General features: G+C 42.0%; 1 protein-coding gene across 1 annotated transcript in view; it reads left to right on the top strand.

Annotated features, from left to right (window-relative positions):
- spon1b (spondin 1b) overlaps positions 1-26,557 on the top strand; it is a 141,743-nt gene that overhangs the window by 15,515 nt on the left and 99,671 nt on the right. The window contains exon 3 of the mRNA XM_033635432.2: positions 8,072-8,205. Within this exon, the coding sequence (XP_033491323.1) occupies positions 8,072-8,205 (134 nt within the window). The remainder of the gene's footprint in view (positions 1-8,071; positions 8,206-26,557) is intronic.

Genomic DNA, 26,557 nt, shown 5'->3' with positions numbered 1-26,557 from the left:
ACATAGGTCAGGCAGGATGCAAAGTGAATGGGTCAAACAAACTTAGGACATCCTCCCGAAAGACCGCTGTTCTTGTCATGCAAAACCAATGGTGGACTGAATGAAATACTTATTAGTACTTGTTAAATTCTGGTGGTTAAAAGTCAAGTTCATGGTGACCTTGCATTTGGCTCATTCTCAAGAACGTTACATCCCAAGAACACCTTGAGGGAATTTCTTCAAACGTGGCACAAACGTCCACTTGGATTTAGCGATGAACTGATTAGAATTTAATGGTCGGGGGTCAAAGGTCTGGGTCACTGTGACCTCACAAATCATGTTTTTGGCCTCAAGAATTTTTATGCTAATTATGACAACATTTCACACAATTTCTAATAGGATAAAATGATGCATTTTAACATTTAACATTTTATATCCAAAAGGTCAACTTCACTATGACATCATAATGTTAGGCAAAATCACTTTTCTGGCTGTTACTCAACGTCATAACTCTGACATTGATCTTAGGTCTCTGTATTGGGCATAAATATTACTCCTGTGCCACTCATATGTATCACTTCTCGTGCTCTTTCATTGAAAAATTGATCTTTGGGAACTCTAGTGCAAAGATCTGTGGGTAATTATGTACAAAAGCACCACATTGAAGACAATGTATTGTCTAATATGGTAATGAAATAAAGATCCAGAGATTTTTCATGAATACAAAAATCATCATACATTTTTTCAGATAAATGCCTAATTAAACTTTATTATGTGAAATTATAGTATGATGTGCACCGCTGGGAGAATAGATCAAGCAGTGACTTAGAAAAGGAAACAATGCCCCACTGTTTGGTGTCATAGAAAATGTCACCACTTAGTTTTAAGTGTTTGAAGGCCAAAAGCGATTGAGGATGACTGCTGTAGTCTCAACAGCTCTGTGACTCAGCCTTGGTCTGAGCAGGAGCCTGTCTAGTTTATTCATGCTGTTTCTCTGTGACAATAGGCCAAACAAACTGGGTAGGCAAGGCTGGAGAACAGACACAAGTAGGCACACTCACCAGGACGCCCTAGAATACACACATGCACCCACATACACAATGGCTAAGTTTACTTGTTTGGTTATGGTAAAATTGTTCACATGAACCCATGATACCTTCTGATTCATGCTCTCTGTTGTTTTGATTAAACAAAACATTTATTTATGTTACTGACTAACATTCAGGCAGAATTGTCAACTCGTTATACTTGGTTTCCATTTTCAGTCTGATATTGCGTCCACTCTGACCGATTTACGAGGGGGAAAGGGATTTGATTTTCCTCAACAAATCACTAGAGACCAACGTATCTGCTTGAATCTAACGCCATTTTAAGTCCACACTGATGTGTAGCCCAGGATTGTAAGATAGGTGTGGAGCAAAATAAAAACAAACTACAACGTCAGGCAATATAGAGAAGATATGTCGGTTTAGAACAGCCTGGCCATTGTTTTTTTTTTTTTGTTTGTTTTTTTTTTGCTCCTTATAGGTTCTGGCGCATTGCTTGACAACAGTTTGACAATTGCAGTAGTCTTGTCTGTGGCCTTGATTGGCTAACTGTTAGTTGACTGTGCTCATTGGCCATTTCTTATTTTAACCAAGAATCCGCTGTTTCATGTTATGATGCCACATGGTCAGTCAACTCTGTAGAATGAGCAGATTTCAATGAAATTATTTAGCTTCAGACTATTTCTTTTTGATTAGGCACACGGTGTCGTTTTAACACCAGGGAGCCAGAAGATTGTGATTGTCTATAACAAGGACAACCACTTACTGATTGACATGGGTTATGCATTTGCTCATGTAAAACATCCCAACTTCTGTTTTCAATGAGCTCTGTATCTTAACAATGATCTCCCTGCTCATCTCCCAATTCAAATCTGTCGCGTGTTGCATTTCGGCTAATCCGGTGGCTTTTCGCTGGCTCTACGGCTGTTGCCCTAACTACAGATTCTGCATTTTCATATGCCCGCCACCATGGAGACAAAAAGACCGGCCCACTCTCTCTCACACTCTCACACTAAAACAGTAAAATGAAGCAGTGCTGATCTAATATAAACTAAGATTCTGTTACTGCATTGCCTATTTCTCACCTTAAAAGTCTTCAGGAACAGATTTTAGCACACTGTTTGACAGTCATACAAGAATATGTGAACAATACGTGGGCATCAGACTGTTTCCTGTATTGTAAAACTCAAGAGATCAAACAGTAAAATGAAGCAATGCTGATCAAATATGAACCAACATTCTAAAATGTTTTCAGAAACAGATTTTGGCTTAACTTTAATTGAAGATCATTTGTTACTAGCCAGCTGCCATATTTCGTCCTGTGTCAAAACTGATGGGCTCGCATTATGTCACTCACCAGTGGGAGCGCAGCGTCTGCTGCAGTGTGGTGCATTCTGGAAGTTGTAGGTTTTCTACCTCTCAAGCAAAAGTGAATGCCACAGCCTTATAGCACCAACTGCATAGACAGCCCAGGTTTAAAAAAGATCATCTCAAAGTTTTCAGGGGTGAAAGACTTATTAACTTGGGGCTGGGAAAAACCGTTGAGTTTCAGGCGCTCCACACTTACAGAAGAAGGCAGGAAGAGAGAAAGGGACAGAACAAAACTCAAAAGCAGTGTGCAGAACTGCTCATGCAAGGCCACACTAAACATGCATCTTGAACCTGGATATATTCAAGCTTTAAAACTCAAAACAGCTGTCAGTTAAACATGGCTTGGCATTTCTTTTATGGGAAAGAAACAATGATACCAGTTGGAAGTAATCCTTTTTTTCATTAATTCAGATGTACGTCTTTTTGCAGACAGCAAAAGTAAAAGGAGTCAAGGTATTTCCATGCCATTAGGGATTAATGAGGTTCAGAGACAGATCAGGAAGAAAAAAATGCTCAAGTGAAAAGCTGAATGCTCAGTGTTTTGTAAAGTGTTAGCCCAGTGCCACGGAAAGTCTGTCGCTTCACCAAATTGTATTTGTATATCTTTGTGTGTCATCTAGTCTGTTCACTGAGTGTGCTTTTTAGTCAAGGTGACAGACTTGTCTGTTTTTGTCAAAGCTTTTCACACCAAAGCCTCAGTAACGTCACAGCTTTCACACAAGAAAAACAGAGACGAGAAAAGGACACAACAGACTTAAAGGAATGCAGGAAAGAAATCATTTGAGCTGTTGCTACAAGTAGAATAGAGACAGTCCTTTTACACATCTAGTCTGAGTGAACAGAAACAAGACACAAACACTCCTTAGTTTGATGGCCATGGCAGCAGTACAGCTCATAGAAACATTTTAAATTTCTTTTAAATTGACCTCTACACTAAAATGCAAATATAATTGTAAAAGGGTGCATATTAAAAAGAGCTTTGGGGTCAATTTTATGTTAAACGGGCAATATGCTCCCAGTGTTGTTGCTTCTTCAGTGTTGTTTTGTGTAATTGAGTGCCAAAAGCCACAGAATTGGCTCCATTTGCTAAGAAATAAACCTACAGACACACACACACAGACACACAGAGTTTTTTACGGAGTAGATGTTTGGATATGCGACACTGCTGCCTTGGTTGGGTGGCTCAGACACAAACTGTAATATGATGCAATATTTGTGATAGCCCCAAGTTCTCAGCGGTATTGTGCAGTAATAGTGCGGCTTTGATTGATGGAAAGCTCAAGGCAAAATGTCGGCGCCTTCGAGGTCTTCATCGAGCAAGAGATCTTTGTTACTTACTGAAATATGCTCATCTTCAAATGTTGATGTGACATTTCAATCTGTGTCTGCCTGCCTGTGGTTTTCCTCCAAAAAGTTTCGTCTCTGCACTCAGGTCCCAGAGGTTTTAACTGTATTCACTTCTTTGTAACTGCTTTGCATTTAATTACAAACCTTCAGTGTGTGCGCACACCCCAACCAACAAACAAACACACACACACAGACACACAGACACACACCAATAGCACTCTTCACTGTCAGTTTTCTCCAGGGATCCTGGGTGTCTGTTCTGGGTTTGCATTGTCTGTCTCCCGCTCTCAGTCTCTTTGTGTGTGTGAGAGGTGTGTGTGTGTGTGTGTGTGTGTGTGTGTGTTTGAACAGGGCTCTGCGTTTGCTTGTGCAGGCACTCTGAAGCATCTGTGTTTACCATCTCAACAGAAAGCGAGAGATTGAGAGAGAAAGATTGAGATAGACAAACCGTGGACACACACAGACATGCCAGCCTCTGCAGTGAAAACAAACGCTCCTTTGCCAGTCTTCCCACACTGCCTCTCTTCCCCTCTTTGTCTGTCTGTCTGTCCTTCCATCTCTCACATATCCTCTGTTGCCGGTGATAGAACAGTACGGCTTGAAACAGATTCTTCTTTCTTTGTTTAAATAAAAGTCATGACAGCAATGCCAATGTTTTGTATGTACAGAAAAGACTGTGTCCACGCAATTTTGACTTCAACACCACGGACTGACTTCCAGCCATTAGGCTTGAGCCTGATGATTTCAAAGACTTGATCTTTCCCCTAAGCCCAAAGTTAAGGAGTCTTCATGGGATGAGTAGTAGAGGTCAACCGATTTTTAAAGGGCAGTTTAATAATGATAGTTTGGAGCAGGAAAAATTCCATAGCTGATAGCCCCCACTCCCCTGGTGGAAAAAATATTTTACCTGTCAGATTTAACAATTTTTGATTTTATTAGAAACTGGCTAACTGTTGAACTGAACATCTAATTCAAAGTAATAAATGTCTACATTCATTTATAAAGTTGGGACTGAATGTCCATCCCAAAGTAATTAATAAATCAATCTAGTGCTGAACATCAAACTAACAATAAAAACTCTGAGTAGGGCAATTTTTATTTTTCAGGCTATTATTTTCCCTCAAAGTCAACTTTAGATTATTAGGTACACACTGACATCAACCTAACTTTGTGTATGGAGCCTCGATGCAACAAATGTTGAACCAAACAGTAACACACACTCACGCTGCAGAAGAGTCCTGTTTTCTCTGGAGCTGTATTCACTGATCAAGCTCCTTTTTGCTCAACTTACACAAGCCGTTCCTCTTCAGCTGCGGTCGGTGATGTACGTCCTTGCGTGACTGGTAAAGGCTGGAGTGTTTCAGGAGATCCTTTGTCACCAAGGCAATAAGACTGTTTAACACCTCTTGAATCCAGTCACACACACACTTACACACATCTCATTCGCCACAACTGGCTGGACTGTGGAACAGGCAAGACATCAGCCAGTATCAGAGCCAAGTTCCAATGATAAAGATAGTTTATAAAAATGTCCTATTGGCACTGATGAACTGGTTAACCTTTTCCAGTGGCATACCTAAAGGCAGAGCATCCAAAGATATAGCTCTCAAGCTAACAATCTTGACTAGGGAAATGAGTTAAGATTTGATTGTCCTGACTCGGAGCTGGACTTGAGACTTGTCTTAACTTGACATTTACCTGGCTTGACATGGAACTTTGACTGTCTTGGCTTGGGATTTGATCAAGTGACTGTGACTTGATTGTGCCTTGAGTCAAACATGCTTGTCTTGAGTTGCGTGTCATGAATTTTGGCTCAACTCACTTGACTTCAGACGTGATTTGGGACTTGTCTGTCTTGCATTGGGTTGCCATTTTGAAAGACACTGTATTTGAATGAAAAAGAGAAAAACTGAAAGGACCATGAACTGGAAAGTTTAGGACTTGGCCCACCAAATGAGACTTGTCTTGTTGTAGGACTCAAATATCAATTGAGATTTGACTATGTTGACTTGGAATGTGATTTGAGATTCGACTGTCCTAACTTAGGGCTTAATGTGGGACTTGCCTGTCTTGAATTTGAACTTGACGGTCTTGAATTGGGATTTGCTGTCTTGAGTTTAAACTTTATCATTTGCTCTGGGAATGCAGTGTTTTGGACTTGGGATTTGAATAGGGACCTGACTTGTCTTTTGATTTAATTTGATTGACTGTGTTGACTTGGGACTTGGCTGTCTTGCATTGTAACATACCTGTCTTGAGTTTGGACTTTATGTATCTGCCTTAACTTGGAACATTACATGGGACTGGATTGTCATGCCTCTAGTCTTGAAGACTTGACTGATTTAAGGCCACACTGAGCAAGCACAATGATGAACAGTTGTCCTATTTATGCACTCTGTCACCCTTGTGTCAATGCTCTAGATGTTAAGTGTGTACATATGGTACATCTGAGCCTCAGCTTCATTACAACAAACAAGCCATACTTTTCTCATGTCTAGACATCAGCTTTTTATTTAAGTATTATCCTTGTGCAGTTTCTGTTTCAAATTATTATTCTGTAGCCCTAATCTATTTCCACATTCCTCTCTCTCACAAAACTCTGTCTGTCTTTTCCTTAAGTTTACGTTTCCCTTTTCTTTATGTTTCCCTTTTTCTCCTTTTCTTCTTTTATCTCTTTTATGTTTCTCTCCCCACACTCGATCTCTCCCTCTTCTTATGCCCTTTAGCCAGTTGTTTGTGTCTGCTTTTGACTGACAGAGCTTCAGTCTGGTGGCACCAAGTAAACCAAACTGTGTAAGATTTGAGGAAGTCAATACAGAAATATAAATGTGTATGTGTGTGTGTGTGGGTTTGTGTGGTCTATATGCATGTGTCTTTCCAAGTTTGTCTTTATTTCAGTTTGCTCTCTTGTGGAAAAGCAAGGAGAGTTTGGGAAAGAAAGCAAGCAAGCAAGAAAGAGAGCTGTCTGTGACTTTTGTCTCCCTCTTAATGTCCTATCAGGAGTTTGGGACGGGTGTTAGGTCATTGTTATTGTTGAGCTGAGGCAGATGGGGAACACTAGCTACAAGGTCATAGGCCATGTGTGCATGTGTGTGTCGGTCTGTGTGTGTGTTTAGTCTTTAAAATGTCTGACAAGGTCCAAGTACCGAAGGGACTGGGCTAGACACGTCTTGAATACACAAGACTGTTATTATCCAAAGCCTCACTCTGGGACTTTGAGAATTGTCCTCTTTCACACAACTTTACTTTTGGCTTGAGCTGGTTTCACTCGTGTGATTCAGTTGAGAAGAAGGAATAATTGTTAATGTCATCAAAGGAGAATTAAAACTTGGTCATGTTAATGCTACTGACGTTGTCTTAATATTAAGTATAGATATCCGTTAACAATTGAGATTAATGGTAAATGAATGACTCACTCCCTAAACCGATACCATTAACACAGGTCACGCACAGTTCACTCATCTTTGCTCCCGCCATATCTCAATTCATTAAACACTTTGCTTCTCTTGCTCTGTGATCACTGATGAAGATGACAAACTACTCACTTTATGCACTTATGACACATTTAAGAGGAGGCAAAGTGAATAACTTCTCCCCTAATAAAGTTTTTAAACACTGGCCTGTAAAATATACAGCAGCTAGCAGTTTCAGTCGTACTGGCATCAAAAAAGCCATGTTGCGCATACAAACACATTAGCACCATGTTCACAGATAGACGTTGGGCAGTACTATGTTTACAGCTGATTTAATCAGACACAAATAAGTCAGCAATGCGAATTAACAGTATATTACTACAGCTTGATGCATGGAACAAGCATCTGTGATTTTGAGTTTGGAGGTTGTTGAGGTTCTTCCCATTTTTGGCTTCAGAAATCCGATCATGATACAATATTAGATTTTTTTGGACAGTCATATTCCATACTTGCTGATATCACAAAGTCTGTTACGATAGGATTTTGATTCTGTACCATTCAGGGGATCAATATGAGACGATATCAGCAAATGTCCTCATTGACTTTTTCTTGGCTGCGTCTCATTGTCTGCCTGAAGCTAAGGTGCTAGCGATGTTTGAATGTTTAGGGACAAGATGTGTTTGGACGGAAGTGGTGACACAGATTTGCTATGGGAATTTCAGAATAAAGGTGTATCTTGAAGATCACGATATGTATTGATGTTTTCACTTTGTACTGACGATATTGGATTGTTGATCATTGAATCGATATATGGATCCAGATTGATGTATTGTTACACCTGTACTGGAACAGGGAAATGCCAACTTCCCAGTGTAAATGCAATGCACCATAAATTCCTCCTTCTTCTGTTTCTAGATCATTGATGAGGAGGATACACAGTTCATGACGAACTGTGCCCCTGCAGTGACAGAGAGCACACCTCGCAGACGCACAAGGATACAAGTCTTCTGGACAGCGCCACCTAGTGGGGCTGGCTGTGTTATACTGAAGTAAGTTTCATTTTTGTCTCATTATGCTCCTTTAAAGAAGACTAAACTTTCAACCAGCCTTTTTGATGGTGTTATTGATGGAGGGCAAAAATAAAAAATAAAAAAATTCAAAATCAGCTTGCAGAGACTTGAAAATTGAGATATTACATTCATCACAGTGATCATTTATCCATTTTATGTTCATGTATTTATTTATTTTTGCAGTAGCAAGCAGGGACTGTTTTGAAAATTCTCCACAGCTTTGAAATGAAAGATTTCATATTCAGCCAAAACAACTTGCATTAATTAGGTATGTGGTGGAAAACCAAAACCAAAAAGAAAAACAAGAAGCAACATGATCATGTGAATGTGTTTTTCTTTAGCTCTAAAATGCTGTTCAGGAGTCGGCTCTGAAGTCTCTGATGTCGAGACCTGACAGCAACAACAAAGACGGAGTTCAAATGAGTCCCTGTTCACTGATAATGGTGTCTTGACAAAATATAGGTGTGATAAATGACTTCACTTAAGCAAGTTTCAAGTCTCTGCAAGCTGATTTTCTTGCTGTGACGAAATTAATGGAAGTCAGTAGCTGCCTAAAAGAGAGGGAATCAATCTAAAAAGCATATGGTGTGCTGCGGATAATGGAGAGTACTAATGGAAAGTAGTTTATAGGTAAAATTAAAAACCACCAGTATGATCCATCAAGTTATATAATTCCACAACAGCAGGAGCACTTTATCTACACTTTCTACTGCAAAGCAGAAAGCAGAAATGTGGACAGCTGCACTGCCAATGAATAGTGTACCCTCACATGGTCATTGTTGTTTTAACAGATAGTCGTTATTGGTTATAGGCAACACATTAAGTAAGCTAATGCCAGGTGTTTCTTCAGAGGCCACGACACACTGTGGCTCTACAACAAAGAGACAGATGATGGTTATGGGGGGCAATTTGTGGTTTGAAGCAGGTGTGACTCAAGGGCCTGCACTGTTATTTCAAGAGTGTGTGTGTGTGTGTGTGTGAGTGCGCGTGTGTGTCAGTCTGTGACGGTAGTTTTATGTAGCTGTCTGAGATGGTAGCAACAACTCCAAGATTACTCTGAAACTGTGAATTGTTGAAAAATGTCCAACACACCAGGACAAGGCTTAAAGGCGCTGTATGTAAGAATGTGGCCAAAACGGTTACTGCACTCAAATTCAAAATACTGCTGCGAGTCTTGTCCGCCCCCCCTCCCCTACAGATTCAAGGTTGCTGGACAGCGGCATGCTGGAGACTGATTTGTTTGCCCATGGCTGGCTGCCGTGGCAGGGCTGCGTCGCCGCGTCCTTGATCTTCGGTTTTCCAGCGGACCATTCGAGCAAGTCCGGCTTCTCTGCTGCTAACGCTGCTGCCGGGATACAGCTGAGGAGAAGCCGGCTGCTAATGCTAACGCTGCTTGCCGTGCTGCTGTAGCTCAGTCGTAACTGTAACTGATGCTGAGACTCTACTGACTGCGTGACTGGTAGACGGCGGTGGGTGGCGCAACAGGCCAAAACACAAATTCAAAACATAAACATGATTTGCGGACTGTAAAATATTTTTTAAATGCGAATATTCTGGCTGTACTATTGTTGTCGGTGAGATCAGTATGTTATATGAACATTATTCCTTAGTCTCTGTGACATATTAGGAGGATTTTACGACTATTTGCTTTAGATTTCTTACATATAGCTCCTTTAACTGCTGAACTGAGCATTTAACACATTTTGAAGCAAAATCAAAGATGATTTAAGTATTGTTACACAAAAGCTTACCCGGATGATCGGCACTTTCCACACTGTGTGGCCCATGGAGCAGACGCACTAGGTACTCCTGCCGGCTTAGCTTGCTTCCTCCGGTTTAGCGCTCTGATGACTTGAATGGGGATAAGATGATTTAAAGCTCCAGTAGGCAACATTGTTTTGGTATAACTGAGTAAAAATTTTATAATATCCTCTAAGCATAATGTAAATCAAGTGGTCTGAGACAAACAATAGGTTTCTGCACCTCACCATGGCTCTGTGTTCAGCTTCTAAAGAATCATTATCGTGCCGATGTGTATCAACCAATCAAAGGTCAGCTCAGACCACTGAGTTCCTATTGGCTGTTCTACTGCATATGCGCGTTCCCATGCCGCCGGCAGAAGGGGAGAGCAAGCGGCAATGACACGCACTCTTTAGTGTCTGTATGTGACGCACAGATGTCTCCTGGGTGAATCACATTTTAACACAAGGATAATGTTGTCAGATGGTTTGGTTAGGTTTAGGGAAGAAAACTGTTTGGTCAGGTTTAGAAAAAACACCATGTTTCGGGTTAAAGTAGGTATGTAACATGATGTAAATATGTCATATGAGTGAGGTAAGTACATTACGTTATGACAGCACTGACTTTTGGTTTCACACAGGACAAAAACAGCAGTCTCCAGGGTCAAAGTCTATGTTTGTTTGACCCTTTCCACCACCGCTCCCTCCCACCTTACATGGACTTTCTTGTTCTTTATACTACACCAGTTGCTGTGAGCGTCAAATATCGCCATGGATGGGTTTACATTGCCGTTAGTCGAAAGCCCGGTGCATCCTATGGAGATGCCAAACCTTGCCAGACCTTTGGCATCACTACCAAGGTGTGTGACAGAGCTGGTGATGGGTACCAAAACCCAGCACTGAATGAGCCCTGGGTCTAAATTATCAAAGCTGTAGTACTGATAAGCTTTAATGTTATTGGTTCTTTTATCAATACTTTAAACATATTCGTTTAATTCATTATCATCCTGCAGCCTCTCACCTTCCATCTGTGCCAGGGCTGACCTCCTCCGCACACACACACACACACACACCCACACCCACACAACACGCAGTAAAGTCAGGGAACAGTAGAGAGGCTGCGGTGGAAACAAAGTAAGAATAACTTGAAAACTACTCAAGCCGATGGCAACTACACTTGTTACTGTAATTGCAGTTAACCCTTAGGGAGTAAGAAGCCAATTGTTCATTAATACATGTGTTCACAAGCATAAACATGTAAACATGGAGACAGCGATATTCAGTATGCTCTTTCCACAGTCTCTCATCCACCGTCACTAACGTTATGTCTTACACAAGGACAGCACGCACGTTCAGCTAATAGAGAGTTGTTACCAATAGGCTAAAATGACAGCTGTCTGTATGTAGACTAAGTGTTGAGCTTACTTTGCTACTTATCTCATATTATCTTATCTGTTACCTGCACACAGTGAATCACATCAGCAGAGAGGGAGCAGGACAGAGGACGGAAAGACTATGACTAACAGCAACTGATAAATACTAAACTTCACTCAGTATTGTGATGTATTCTTTATATAGTGACATTGCTGTTGTAAAAATGACTGTTTCTGCTCTGGGAACAAACAGTTATATTCAAAATATTCAATAATCTTGTTCTGAATTTTTCCTAAAAAGCAATTATTTAGAAATGAAAAACAACCGATAAAGAACCGAATCGATAAGGAGTTTTGATAAGAGTAGTAGTATCAATAAAATCTTAACAATACCCATTCCTATTGACAAAGTGTTGGTATTTGGCCATTTGGCGAATGAGAACAGGCAGGGGAGACCTACTGCTCTTGCAGCATTGATATAAAATTACTTAATGTATCCAACTTTTTTATATGGCTCTGATGTGTGCTCTGAATCATAAGGGCATTTTCACAATAACCCACGATTAAAAGTTTTTGGTCCGCCACACCCCTAGCATACTGTTGTGTTGGGGTATATTCGCAGTAGCTATCCTGGCATCCAGAGATGCATACTTTTGTTTCAGGTACACAGCATCACCTCAGCTGCCCTGTGGAGAAAAAGGTTTGAATTTGATTAAACACAGTGAAATGTAGTGAACTCTGTGTTTCACCCCTGGACTACAATACTTTGATGCTCATGTTACGATGAACACATTAATTCTTAATGTTGTTCTTACAAGACCCACAGGCTGTTGTGGAATTAAGAGAAAATCATTAGGTACAAAGCCAAAGAGAACAAGAATGCAGAAGACTGACTTCAGTGAAAGAAATAAGGGATTGATTTTTACGCACGGTGAATAAGATTTAGGCCTTTACAAATGTAATACTGTCTGATAACAAATAGCTCTTACAGTTAATACCTGTTCGAGGATAAAGCGTAGCTCATGCCTCCTGTGTGAGCACAAACAAATCATATGTGGGCTCATACAGATTAAGTGAGTTATGGAAATATTTAGCTGCTATCCGCTTTTTGACAAAAATGTTAAACAGCTGATAACTCTAAGAGAACATGCGGCTGAAAACCTTTCTCCCTCTGCCTGCCTTCCTCCCTCTTCCTCCACTGTTTTTTCACTCTCTCTCGCTTCCATCTCCTCATCAGACTTCCCGAAGGGAATAACCTTCCTGACACGCATCTCTTCCTCCTCTGAGCGAGATGCTATAACTTGCCCTTACCTCCACAGTATACTCACAGCTGTTACTTTTAATTTATCTGCTGCTGCTGTATGACAGATGGCACGAAGCCATCGCAGTGTTTGCAAGTCCAATAAATCTAGTCCTGTGTAGGGGGAACATCTGCTATGCAAATTCACCTCGTATTACTGTCACTTTTGTCTGTCAGCAGTGAGATAGAGATTTAGAATTACCTCATCTAACGTGTACGCCTTTCTGTCACACTCTGTCTTCTTCTTTAACTGTCCTCTCTCTGCTGTTGTAACCTGCTTTTCACTTAATCTTTGTTGAGGATGTTTTTCGTTTTTCTCCCATGGTGCTACTGGCACAGTCTTCAGAAACAAATTCATGGCAGTCAGGGAGGAGATACTTTGCAGTATGTCTGTGCTATAAAACATCACTGAGTGGACAACATTAGCAGCTGTCTCCCATGAATCATGTCTCTGTCATGCTAGCCAGTGTTGAGCTAAAAGGAAGAATCTTCACACCAAAGCCACACAATTTCATTTACATCCCACGTTATGCAATGTCACTAGAAAGTATCGCTACAACTGCACCATCAGAAAGCTCTCTGTTCCCCTCTCTTTATCGTACCTAGTCTGTTTCTCTCTACTTTCTGTTATAGACTACATGTTGCCATCCAGGATGTCAAACAGACGTCTCTTAGCTCATTCCAAGAATTTTCAAATACTCTAGCTCCTTACAGTTGGGAGTGCTCCAACACTTTTACCCCACTGCAGAAATCTCATTGATTCTTTCAATACTGGAGCGGGCCTACAGCATTCGTCAACACAACTTCAACATCTGCTATTTCAACATTAGTGCCATTATTTTTTTAGGAGGAGGAGTGACAAAGCTGTTAGTGACAGCTGTAGCACTCAAAAGATTACCTGATTTTATTATATGATTAGCTTGAGATTTAGACTCTTTAAATATATTTGTTATGTCCCCGTTAAGAAACATAATAGCAGACATTCAAATCTACCCCCGAAATGTAAAGGAATATTGACATTTTGGGAAATATGCTGAGCGTTAGATGAGAAGATTGAAACCACTCTTGTGTCTTTACAAGACTACATCCAGCAGCTGGTTAGCTTAACTTAGCATAGCATACATGACTTCAGCAATTTTGACTGGCAGCAGAGCTCTTCACACACATAAAGTGTAAATAAAAACAAATCAGTTGAGTCTTTCCCCTTCAGATGAAATGGCCAGTCAGGCTACATACTACGGAGAGTTTTTAGAGGTCCTGATCGCCTTAGGTACAACGAGAAAGTGAAAATGATAAGAGGTGTGTGCCCTTTTCAGCTGCCAGCCTCTGTGTGGACGAATGACCCTGTCAATTCATTCATTCAATTCATGTCCTGTCGATTCATTACTTAATATTCATTAGAATTAACTTCTTGGCTTTGAACATCTCATGTTATTGTTGAGATCAACTGACTTTAGCTAGCTAGCTAACGTTAGCCAACTAACCTGTGATGAAGTGCCTGCCACAGACGTAATGTTAGGTGTAGTGACTGGCTGGATCCCACAGCTTTCCGTCTTTACCCTGCCGTTTGATGGCTGTGAGCCACAGATTTCTTCTTTCCCCATTCTTCACTCTATCCGGGAGCAAAGAAAATCGCAATTCTGCAATTTTTTTTATTGTTTGCTGTGCAGTGAACAACGCAGCAACTTTTCGGCATTATGAACTCCTAGCTGCGACTAGCGTCTCTCCCGGGTCGAATTCAGAACATTCACCCAAAAGGGGGCATGGACGTTGTTACGGCAGTGAGTGACATTGCGTTGAAGTCATGTATAGCATAAAGACTGGAAACAGGGAGGCAGCTAACTCTGCTTTGCTAGCAGTGTAGTAAACTTCCCGATTACGGCTGGCCTAGAGTAATTTATAAAAGCAAAGTTATGGATGTTAGGTTTAGGCAAGTAAAGTTACCATGGTTAGGTTTAGGAAAAGAAAGATGGTGAGGACAGGGGGATCGGGGTTAGGGGGTTAGGGTTAAGGCCTTTACATACACCGCAAGAACAGAGAAATTTGTTCTCTCTCGAAGGGCTGCAAGAAAAGAATGGCGTCATGTTTTTTCTTGCAGCCCTGGTTTGGGAGTTCTTGCAGCATGTTTTCGACACGTCATCCGGGCAGAACTTTTTTCACGTGTGGTGTCCGAGAGCTATTGTGTGATTGGTCAGAAATTTGATGTGGGCATGGTTAATGCGGAAAAGTGCATGTGACGTACGCGGCAGTAGGAAGGGCCAATGGAGTTCTGCACTTGAGTTTCTCATGAAGTATGAAATGTCCTGGCCAGAAAGAACTTTGGTCTTGTTCTTGCCACCTCGAGAAAAAGAACAAATTTCTCTGTTCTTGCGGAGTATGTACAGGGCTTTAGGGAGGTTTCGGTCAGGACCATTTTCGTCTTTAAGGCTAAAGCATCTGAGATAGGGTGCCGTGTATAAAATCACTTGAATGCATAGAATCAGCTGATCCTTCAGCTGATTGGGCTGCTTGATCAGCAGGTGTAGCTGGGATTGCGAGCTGAACTTGACTTTGTGGCTTTCTGGAAAAACACTAGGCTTAACTAGCTTGAAACAACAAATGTATTTTGAGGAAATGTGCAGAGCGAATTATGGTAACATAACTAGGAAATGTTGCTATCTAATGTAATTTTTCAGGGCAAATAACATACACAACATATAGCTACACAGCATGGTACGCATAAACATATCTGGGGGTCACCAGAAGACGAAATTTGTTTCTTCATACCCCCAGAAGTGAGACGGTTTCACTGCTGCCACTGTTTGTGTTGCTGTGACATCACTTGGCTAAAGCCGCACCTGAGCAGGTAGATGCATTCATGCAACAGTGCCCTAGTTTCTTTCAGAATACTAGCCTATTTGGGTTTCATAAATCCAGGATAAGGGCTTAACCAGGTTTCCGAAATCAAGATATGATTTTTAGATGCTCACCCATGAAAATGGGATACGTTAAAAAACAAACTCAGTGAGGATTGATATGAATTCTGACCACCACGCCAAACTAGTTCTACAACATAACATGCCAAGTGCAGAGATCTAAGCTTGTGGTGACATCGCAGAAAAACAGGCCAGACTAGGCCTAAATGCCAGAAATCGACTGGTTCCAACATCTGAGATGTGAATATTTACAGCTGTTTTTTGTCCTATATGACAGTAAACTGGATATCTGTAGGTTCTGAACTGTTGACCAGCAAAACAAGCACTTTGATAATGTGAGCTTGGCCTTAGAGAATATTGGTGGGCATTTTCATTATTCATTTTATAGACCAAACAATCAAACAGTAATTTGTCAGGTAATCAATGGAAATAGCTGATAGTTGCAGTCGTTTAGAAGATGCTACTCTTCCGTTATCACATACTGTGTAACTCCATTTGGGACTACACTTGTTTGTTTCTATAAGTTCCCCCACAGTTAAATGATGTGCGAGCTGAACACCTGAAAGAAGTCAGCTGTTAAAACACGCTCATCCACTTCTTGGCAAGCAGAAGATGTCAGCAGCTTTGAAATAGCACTCTCTATCATGCGCTATCTCTGCTTGTCTCAGCCATTACTGGCACTGGAACTAACAACTACTCCAATATACAATGTGCAACTTTTCTTCTTGAGGCAGGAAGTGTACTGTCAGGCCTGCCCTCCTCCTCCTCAGTTGGTCAAGCTTTCGCCCCAACTCTTGTCGTTCATCCTGCGGAGCCGTCTGCCTCCAAACAGCATGCAGCCTGAGGCAGAGGGAACCAGCAACTCTAAAGCCTTCACAGGCATTGAAGAAGTCCACGCTTGTGTTAAACATGTTTTTAACTTTTACTGCCACTTATTTAGCTTCACTGTAGTTATTTTTGTTGCCGTTTTCCTCAGTTCTTGCAGTTCTTGTCATCTACCTACATTTTGGCAGGAACAGGAATTGTTACACACCTTAGTGCAAATAATCACAAACTGAGCAGGTGTGTACTAGTTACTTATGTTATATAAATAATAATACACAATAATGTGTCTTATTAGGGGAAAATGCAGGCAGCCTTTCCTCTAAGTCTGTCATCTGAGTTTTATTGAGCTTTTGCCATAGCCACTCAGCTCAGGCAAAAGTTAATTTTTTAAAGTGGGCGGCATGGTGGTGTGGTGGTTAGCACTCTCGCCTCACAGCAAGAGGGTTGCCGGTTCGATCCCGGGCATGGGAGCCCTTCTGTGCGGAGTTTGCATGTTCTCCCCGTGTCAGCGTGGGTTCTCTCCAGGTACTCCGGCTTCCTCCCACAGTCCAAAGACATACAGATTGGGGACTAGGTTAATTGATAACTCTAAATTGTCCATAGGTGTGAATGTGAGCGTGAATGGTTGTCTGTCTCTATGTGTCAGCCCTGCGATAGTCTGGCGACCTGTCCAGGGTGTACCCTGCCTCTCGCCCGATGTCAGCTGGGATAGGCTCCAGCCCCCCCGTGACCCTCAAGAGGATGAAGTGGTTAGAAGATGAACGAATTAATTTTTTAAAGTGACTGAAGTCATGATTTGGTCAATATGAATCCAGCATCAAATCTGCACTTCAGGTCAAATCCTTTATGAAATCCAATAAAGTTTTAGCTTTCAACATGCACAATTATCTACATTTATAAGCAACCTTAAATCAAAGATTGAATTTAGATCTGTAATCGGTTGTCTCATGAAGCACTGACAGCTTACTTAGTGTTCACAATCTGCATCTACAACCTTGAAAGCTGAAAGGAGCTTCTGAATATGTGAAATGTTGGATGACTATGTATCAAACACAGAAATAATAGGTGTAGCTGACTAACATTTTGCACCTTATTTTTCATACTTGATTGAAATAATGGACATTTTGGCACCAGTGACTTGCTAGTTCAACTGGTGAGAGCATTGATCAGCGCCTGCTAAAAATGAGAAGCCTGCCAATGTACCTGAATGTTTTCCAGCATTGTTTTTTGCTAGTGAAAATGGGCAGGGTGCTGTAATGAGAGGTTTGTAATTATTAAAGCTTAATGAATATGGGTATTTTTCCAATTTTTTTTCCTTAGATACCCAAAATCTAAGCAGCTACAAATGTATTGGCGGTGTAGTGCATAACAGATGTCTTGTTACTAGTTTTTCAGTAGTGGATTATCTGTATGGCAGAACTATGTCTGAGGTTAATTAACAGTTCACCACTTGTTACCTTGACTTTATAAAGAAAAGTTTATTTCTCCACAGTAAATGGAGAATTTCATTTCATTTAAAACATGACAGTACAAGCAGTCTCATGCCTGGCCGAGTAGTTTCCCTTGCCACTCACGTGCATGCTCAAGCGGAGCTCATGCACGTGCTCAGGCAAGTTCAGAGCGTACTACTCATGGGTGGAAGTGTTTTTTATTGTAACGTCAAATGTGGTACCTTAATGACTTTAATTCACGAGGTATGTTTGCCTTTTTTGGATTCTCCGTTCACAGTGGTGGCATGTGAGAAAAATAAACTTTTCTTTATAGATTTAATGAAACATGTGGTGAGTAATTGATATACAGCAAGTCATTTTGTGGGTGAAGTATTCTTTAATGGTTTCACACAGGGACGTAAATATAGACAGTGCAGGCAATGCATTTGCACTTGGACCTTTTGGGTGGAGGGGTCCGATTGCTACCTCAACTCAACTTTATTTATAAAGCGCTTTAAAACAACCACAGCTGAAACAAAGTGCTGTACATAGGAGGTCACCTGGAAATACACCCATGTTCAAAGAAGAACTCACATTAATTTAAAAAATGGTACAATTTTCTATATATGCCCTCAAAAAGGTAAAGCCATCTCTATCATTGTTTTGTGTTTTTGTAAAATAATATCAATCTATAACAAAATTATGTGCTTATTCTACATACACTATAAAAAAATATGATTTAACTTTAAAAAACTATTTATTTAAAGTAATAATTTCCTTTTCTTCTTTTATAGTTTTTTTTTTCATACACAGATATGTAATGGAGATTGCTGAGTACTATGTATGCTGATGTTGTCCAATATCAGGTCTCTGTTTAATCATGTAATGAGACAATATGATTTACAGGAGCTAGTTTAACTGTAACATCTCTTAAGACTGACAAGCTGCGCACATCTGCAAATGGATATAACATAAAAGCAGCAGTGAGTCACCCTCTTGGTAAAATATATATATGCCTAAAACTCTGTGTGTGTGCTTCATAACTAGTGACTAGTGCGCACTAGGGCCCATCACAGTCGATTGCAGTGGGGCCCATCGGAGCTCCCTTATACCACTGGTTTCACAATATAGTGCACAAATCATGATTTTTGTTTTCGCCCCTTGTAGGCAGCAGAACCATCTTTAATAACATAACATATATAACATATTATCACCTTATAAAGTTGTTATGACTAATGTTTTTAACAACTTCACAAAGTACTGTTCTTATTGTTATGTTTGAACTTAATAAATTTAATTAGGCTAATTTATATTCACTCTCATTTTTCCTCCATGTTTGTCTCTACTGGCAGCTAAATCATCTATTTTTTTCCACTACTTTGCTGCTAAGTTTGTCTTTCTGCCATTTAATACTGTGCAGGTAGCGTCTGGTCAGTGCATTGCAGCTTTTTATAGTAGCTGAAAACAGCTGTTTGCAGTTGCTGTAAATGAGGTTGCTGAAAACTGTGCAGATGCTAACCAATGATTCGTAGAGCGGAGGAAAACTGATCATTCTCTCTGGGTTTGTCAGTAAGACATACGCAATACAAGTAGTCATTTGATCTACTAATCTTTCTAATTAATTAGCACAATTTTAAGAATTATGTCTTCCTGCAGTAGAACACAACCATCTTTGTGAAGCAAAAAGCAAAGTTACCTCGATGCAAATGCTGATTTGTGATTCTACCCACCACAGAAATTTTCACAGTTCTAAAAGAAAACAACTCACAGATGCTCACGCACATAGATCTTTGCAAAAACCCTGCAACCTCAAGTTTGATAACCTCTGTAGATGAAACATTTGGCACTAGAAAGTTTTGTTTATAACTTGAGACTATATAGTAAAAACAAGTTGATTACACTTCTTTTTCATGGGGAAGCTGTCAAATCTGCAGACTGCTTTAATAATGGTGAGTCACCCACACAATTTCCCTCTTTTCTCCATCTTCAAAGCATCATCCGCTTTCAACTGCTGCGTGCTATGAGGAGGATTTTCAGCCGAAGGATTTTTATATTTTTGCCTTGTTTTGACTTTTTTGAAGCTCCGTGGGGTGTGACAGGATGTGTACGTACATCTGAGATTGTGTGTGTGTGAGTGTGAGAGATTGTGTGTTTGTTTGAATTCCACCCCAGGTCACCAAGGTCCTTCTGGTAGTTCTGATGAGCTCAGCCCAAATCTGTTCTTTAATCTCCACAAACTCCTGAAAAGTCTTTCAGTGTCTGGAAACATTTCTACCTGGAGCTAAAAGAGACAGGCAGAGAGAGAGAGAGAGAGAGAGATGAGGGAAATGTGTGTGTGTGTGTGTGTGTGTGTGTGTGTGTGTGTGTGTGTGAGGTAGACTGTTTTCCTATCTAAGATTTGCTGTCCTGTTGATCACTCCTCATCTCGTTATCAAGTTTACACTTACATTTCTCTTCTTGCTCCGTCTCTGCCCCTCCGGCTGTCTGTTCATCACATTTTCACCTCACATCGACCTTCTGCTCGATCTTCCCTTCAGTATTCTGCTGTTGTTACTGGGAGGACTCCAGGAGGAGGAAGAGGCCACAAGTCGTCTGCTCGCTCTGTGACAACACAAGTTTAACTGTGAGACTCTGGGAAGCTGCTTGACAGCAGGATCTAAACTCTTCTGTCTCGACGCAGTCACACACAGACGAGCCTTTTTTATTGATCACAGGACTGGATTATTTCAAGTAGTCTCAGCTGTCGGAAACCACAGCTGCCTGGGTATTTGCTGCTATTTAGTGTCTACTGTAAAGTCCCATGAATAAGAAGTACAGAGATGAATTTTAGCTGGTATGAATTGATTCTCTTTGTATTGCTTATTGTTTTTCTGGCAGTGGGGCAGTAAGTCTGTCAGTGTAACACCTTGATACCTCGCCAACTACTTACCTGATTTACCTAACATTTGTATGGAGAGCCTTGCTCTTCATGAGCTCAGAGAAAGATTGCTAATGACTTGTGTGAGCTCCTGACCTCGGGGCTTAAAATGCTCCAGCAATGATGAGAATTGTGCCAGAAATCCAGCGCAGAAGATAGATAATCATATGACGATATTACAACTCTATGGAAGTTTTTCTTGCATATTTTATTTACCTGTCACATTATTTTTTATCAATAAAGTGTATAAGTATATTAAGTATTAAGTATTAAGTATAATAAAAACCTTTGTTTACACTAGTACTGAGCAATGTGTCAGCTCAGGAGTGCATGTGAATGCTCTATGTCAAAAAAAGCACTGCAAGAAACTTTTGTTTTGTTTTCACATTATCGTCACAATCTTTTGGACTAGTTTGGCAAATGCTGGAACAGTATTACACTGCATCTGCTATTTAGAGACCAACTCAGAACAGAGCACTGAACACTATTGAGGCTGAAAGATACTGGATATTATTCATGTCTTTGAAAGTCAAGCAGTGGTGAAATATGACCATTAGACTAAAGGCCTGTATACAACCTCCACCCTAGGAAAAAAACACAGTTTAGAATTCAACTTTTAGCCATGTGTAAAGCCATCCACATAAAAATACATGTAGTGGACCCATTATGTTTGTAGCTACACTAATGTAGTTAATGCAGACATTCATTGTCCCCAGAGGATAAATCCTTAAGACTTTTATCATTTCTTTTCATTTAGCACATAGACTGTATATAAAGAAGGGCGGTGTGTCTCCACTTACCCCCACTGTACAAAAATGAAGCCAAAATATAGCTGGATATGGCTGCTGCCATCTTGCACTGGTGACATAATTTGCAGCCTTAGTCTGCATAGTAGTGATCTCTGTGGTGTCAGTTTGGCCCGTGTCTCATCTGCTAACATGGAGACAGGCTTTATGACCTGTTCTACGGCCAGCCACCAGGGGACAAACACCTCCAGCAGGAGGCGCCCAGGAGGCATCCTGATCAGATGCCTGAACCACCTCAGCTGACCCCTTTCCATGTGAAGGAGCAGCGACTCTACTCCGAGCTCCCTCCGGACGTCCGAGCTCCTCACCCTATCTTTAAGGCTGAGCCCAGCCATCCCACAGAGGAAACTCATTTCGGCCGTTTGTATCCGCGATCTCATTCTTTTGGTCACTACCCAGAGCTCATGACCATAGGTGAGGGTTGCAACGTAGATGGACCAGTAAATCAAAAGCTTTGCCTTCTGGCTCAGGCTCCCTCTTCATCACAACAGTCAGGCACAGCGCCCGCATCACTGCAGAAGCCACACCAAACCGCCAATCCAACTCACGCTCCATTCTACCCTCACTCATTAACAAGACCCCAAGATACTTTAACTCCCTCACTTGAGGCAGTAACTCTCCCCCAACCCAGAGGGGGCAATCCACTGGTTTCCAGCAGAGAACCATGGCCTCAGATTTGAAGTTGCTGACTCTCATTCCGACCACTTCACACTCGGCTGCAAACTGCCCCAGTGCATTCTGTAGGTCACGGTGTGATGAAGCCAACAATACCACATTATCTGCAAAAAGCAGAGATGCAGTTCTGAGGTCCCCAAACCAGACATCTTCCTCCCCCTGGCTGCGCCTCAAAATCCTGCCTGTGAAAATAGCAAACAAACAACCCTGGCGGAGGCCAACACCCACTGAGAACGTGTTTGACTTTGTGCATGAGTATGCAGACACAGCTCTCACTTTGGTCATGCAGGGACCGGATGGCTCATAGCAGCGAGCCTGCTACTCCGCAGTCCCCCAGTACCCCCCACAAGACCCCCTTAGGGACGTGGTCGTAAGCCTTCTCCAAGTCCATAAAGCACATGTAGACTGGATGGGCAAACTCCCACAATCCCTCCAGCAGCCTCGCAAGGTTAAAGAGCTGGTCCACTGTTCCATGGCTAGCCTTCTTTCCAGCACCCTGGAGTAGACCTTACCTGGGAGGCTGAGCAATGTGATACCCCGATAGTTGGAGCACACCCTACGGTCCCCTTTTTTGAAAATGGGAACTACAACCACGGTCTGCCACTCAGCAGGCACCGTACCCGACCACCTTGCAACACTGCAAAAGTGTGTCAGCCAAGACAACACAACAGTGTCCAGATCCTTCAGCATCTCAGGGCGAATCTCATCCACACCCTGTGCCTTGCCACTGGGGAGCTTTTTGACTACCTCAGCAACCTCTGTCAGGGATATGGGAGAGAGTTCCTCTTGAGTCTTCAGCCTCCTCCACAGTGGATGTGATGGCCGGGTTCAGGAGTTCCTCAAAGCGCTCCTTCCACCGCTTGACGATGTCCCCAGTTCGGGTCAGCAGTTCACCTTCTTTCTGAGCACAGCCTGAAACAAGCCCTGCTTTCCCTTTCTGAGGAGTCTAACAGTCTGCCAGAACTTCCTTTAGGCCAACCGACATTCCCTCTCCATAGCCTTCCCGAACTCCTCCCACACCAGAGCATGTGAGCGGAGCGGAGTGGGTGAAAATTTTCGCTCCTCGCTCGCAGACCTGTCACTTTGCGCTGCTCGACTGCTCCACTTGGTTCTGCGCATTCTTCACTCCGCTCCATCATAAATTTTATCCTGCTCCACTCGCTCACCACTCCGCTCAAAAAAACTGCGTCGTACTACCCTAACCTGTAATCTTCTATTCACAAATAAAACGGGGTCTGCCCATTTTTCCGACAGCCCATTGGTCTGACATCCCATTGTTCCGACCATATTAAACCCATTGTTCCGAAGTCCCGTTGTTCCAAAATCATCATGATGCCCTGTGGTTAAGGTCTGGTTAGGTTCAGGCACAAAAACCACTTGGTTAGGGTCAGGAAAAGATCATGGTGTGGGTTAAAATGAAAAAGAAAGTGGCAAACACATAAGCTGTCAGCCTGCTCCGCCTCAAGCCTTTCCCAGCTGACCCAGAGCCAGTCGCGGCGCACCATCAAGGCAGAAATACGCCCGCTGGGAGCCGTTCAGCTCCGTGGAGAGCTCCCCACACAACCCGGACCCCAGCGGGTCGACCTCCGGGGAAGCCCTCTCGCCTCTCCCCGCAGTTAGGGAACATTCTCCAAGGTACCGCTGCTTCTCTTCTCAGTTTCTTTTCTGAAGTACACAGTAAACTCCATAGTTTTGAAAGAAAATAGTGTGGGTGTGCGCAGGTGCAAAGATGCATTCTGGGTGGCATTTCTGAGTGACTGGAGCAAAATTGGAGCGAGAGGTAAGGCTCTTTTAAAAAAAATAGCCACTCCTCGCTCAACACAAAATCCTCCCGTTCCCTGCTCCGCTCACATGCTCTGTCCCACATCCAGGTTTTTGCTTCAGCGATCACAACAGTTGCAGCCCTTCTGGCCAACCGCTACCTGTCTGATGCTTAAGGACACCCCTGGGCCACCCAGACCCAAGAGGCCTCCTTCTTCAGCCTGACGACCTCCCTCACTGCTCTCCCTTCACCAGCGGGTTGCTAGGTTGCTGCCCGACAACCTTCTGACCACATTTTCTAGCAGCCACCTCCACAATGGAGGCTTTGAACATGGACCAGCTGTGTTGTCTGGGGCTAATAGCCCCTTGTAGGGTTTCCCATGGCAAAATGGTCCCAGGAGAGTGGCCAGACTGAGAACAATTCAAGAAGACCTTGATGACATGGACACTCTGAACCTTGAGCACCTCGCCCAGTATGGGGACACTGGGGAGCCAGACCTGGGGGGGAGCTCAGCAGCGAGCGTCCGGTGGCCAGACCCAGCCTGAAAGAATAACATGGAGCGGTTGCTCTGTGGGCCCACCACCCGCAGGGACAGAAATCAGGCTCTGCTGCATTGCTACTAGCTGGCAGGCAGGGGCAGGGCCCCAGGCATGCTGATCCCTGGCGTCCCAGACTGATTTGGGAACTTTGTCCCATACATCGTTTTATAATCAAAAACCTGGAAAACTGAAGACCCTCTCATCATCGTCATGCTGTACTTCATATATGGTTGTAATTAGCAAATGATAGCATGCTAACATGCTGAACTAAGTCGTACAGTAACAGAAGCTGTGTCCTTTTTTGTCTGTGCATTCATGAAGTGGAATCAGAAAGCCCCAGAAGAAGTGTGTCTTTGCTGCTATTGTATATAAATTTTAGTTCAAACAATCTGAACATGACTTTAGAGGTGAGATGTGATTGGTTAGTTTTAATATTAATCCAGAATAGCTTTTTTGTTGTAATATCAAGGCCATCCAAATTATAATGGGACCACCAATCATAGAGCTCTCTGATGTGTTTTCTACCCTGTATTTCATGGATGTATGATCCTAATTTGCAGAGGTAAAGGGGAGGTTAACTGGGACTTTTTTGGTAAATGATTTTCAGAATATAATTAAATATAACTTGAGAGGTAATACTTTTCCCAAACTTTGCTTTTGATTGACCTTAGGCTCTTTCTGAGGTTCTCCACTGCTGCTAAGTCAAAATTTCCCCTTGAACCAATGAAAAGTCTACGCACCAAGTTAAAGGCAGCAGATAATCAGACAGTGGATATTGGCAGGTCTTGCTGCAATGTGAGTGTTAAAAGGGGCATGTTTTAATTGCTCTTTGAAGATGGCACTGTGTGTTAATTGAAATGCAGTGCTACGATCTTGTGGTAAACGACAGAGTTTATGGAGAGTTAAATAAGTGCAGAGTGCAATGGAAGAACCATATTGTAATAAGAACGATTGTACATATCTATAAAATGTGAGCCATACACAATAAGACATGCCCTCTAATATTCATTACAGCTGAATATATCTTCATTTTACTTACTCGTGTAGGCATTTACCCATCAAAATCCCAAGTGAACAGTTCATGCTTTCAATTTCTAGCAAGTATAACTAACTGGTCTGTGCTGTGTCAGTTTACCACAAACATTCCCAGATCGTCAAATAGCGATGCTCAGTCATGCCCCTCGGCATCTGATAGTGACTCACAGGGCCCACTTTAGCATCTCCATGTGATGCACAACTGAAACACATTGTAACACATAGTTAATGTTTTGGAACACTAGTGATTAGGTTGCAGTTAGGTTTAGGCAACAAACTACTTGGATAGGTTTAGAAAAAAGATCACTTTCTGGCTTATTTAAGTACGTTTGTTACCTAACATAATGTGATGTAACATAAATGCATCGCACGTCAGTGCTCAACGACCGTACATAAGTTATGCAAGGTTACATTAAAACAACACTGACTTTTGGTTTCACACAGGACACAAACTGCGGTCTCCTCGGTAAAAGACCTATTTTGTTTGAACCATCTGCCTCTCCTCCCTCCTGCCCTACACAGACTCTCTTGCTCTTTATACTTCACCAGTTTCTCTCTGTGTCAAGTATTTCCATGGATTTAGATACAGAGGAGACACTTTATAGAAATTATATTTTCATACAGGGAAGAATTCTCCATCCTTTTAAATCAATTAACCATCTGTCTTCTGGTTTTGTTGTGTTATCTCTGCAGGGTCATTTTTTGTATATATGCAAATAAATAAACACAAGAAAAGTAAACAGGATGAACTGATTTGTTTTAGTAAAGCAGCTTGAAGTGGGTTTCCTCCCCTTATGTCTGTGTTTATTATTGCAGTCAGGAGCACTTGTCATGGAGTGAAAACATTATTGTATGAACAGTCACACAGCTGTATGTGTCAGTGCTCCTCTCTGGGGAGAATCCAAACAGCATGCTGAAGATTCAGCGGGGAGCGCCGTCCGAGCCTCCAGGGTACACAGAAGAGAAGTCAGCAGACATGTCGCTGAGATGTGGAATATATATAACGCATGAGGCA

The sequence above is a fragment of the Epinephelus lanceolatus genome, chromosome 5 (genome assembly GCF_041903045.1).
Source record: "Epinephelus lanceolatus isolate andai-2023 chromosome 5, ASM4190304v1, whole genome shotgun sequence".
In the NCBI taxonomy this organism is placed as follows: domain Eukaryota; kingdom Metazoa; phylum Chordata; class Actinopteri; order Perciformes; family Serranidae; genus Epinephelus; species Epinephelus lanceolatus.
The sequence above is the reverse complement of the archived record's forward strand: the minus strand, read 5'-3'. Positions and strand labels throughout refer to the sequence as shown.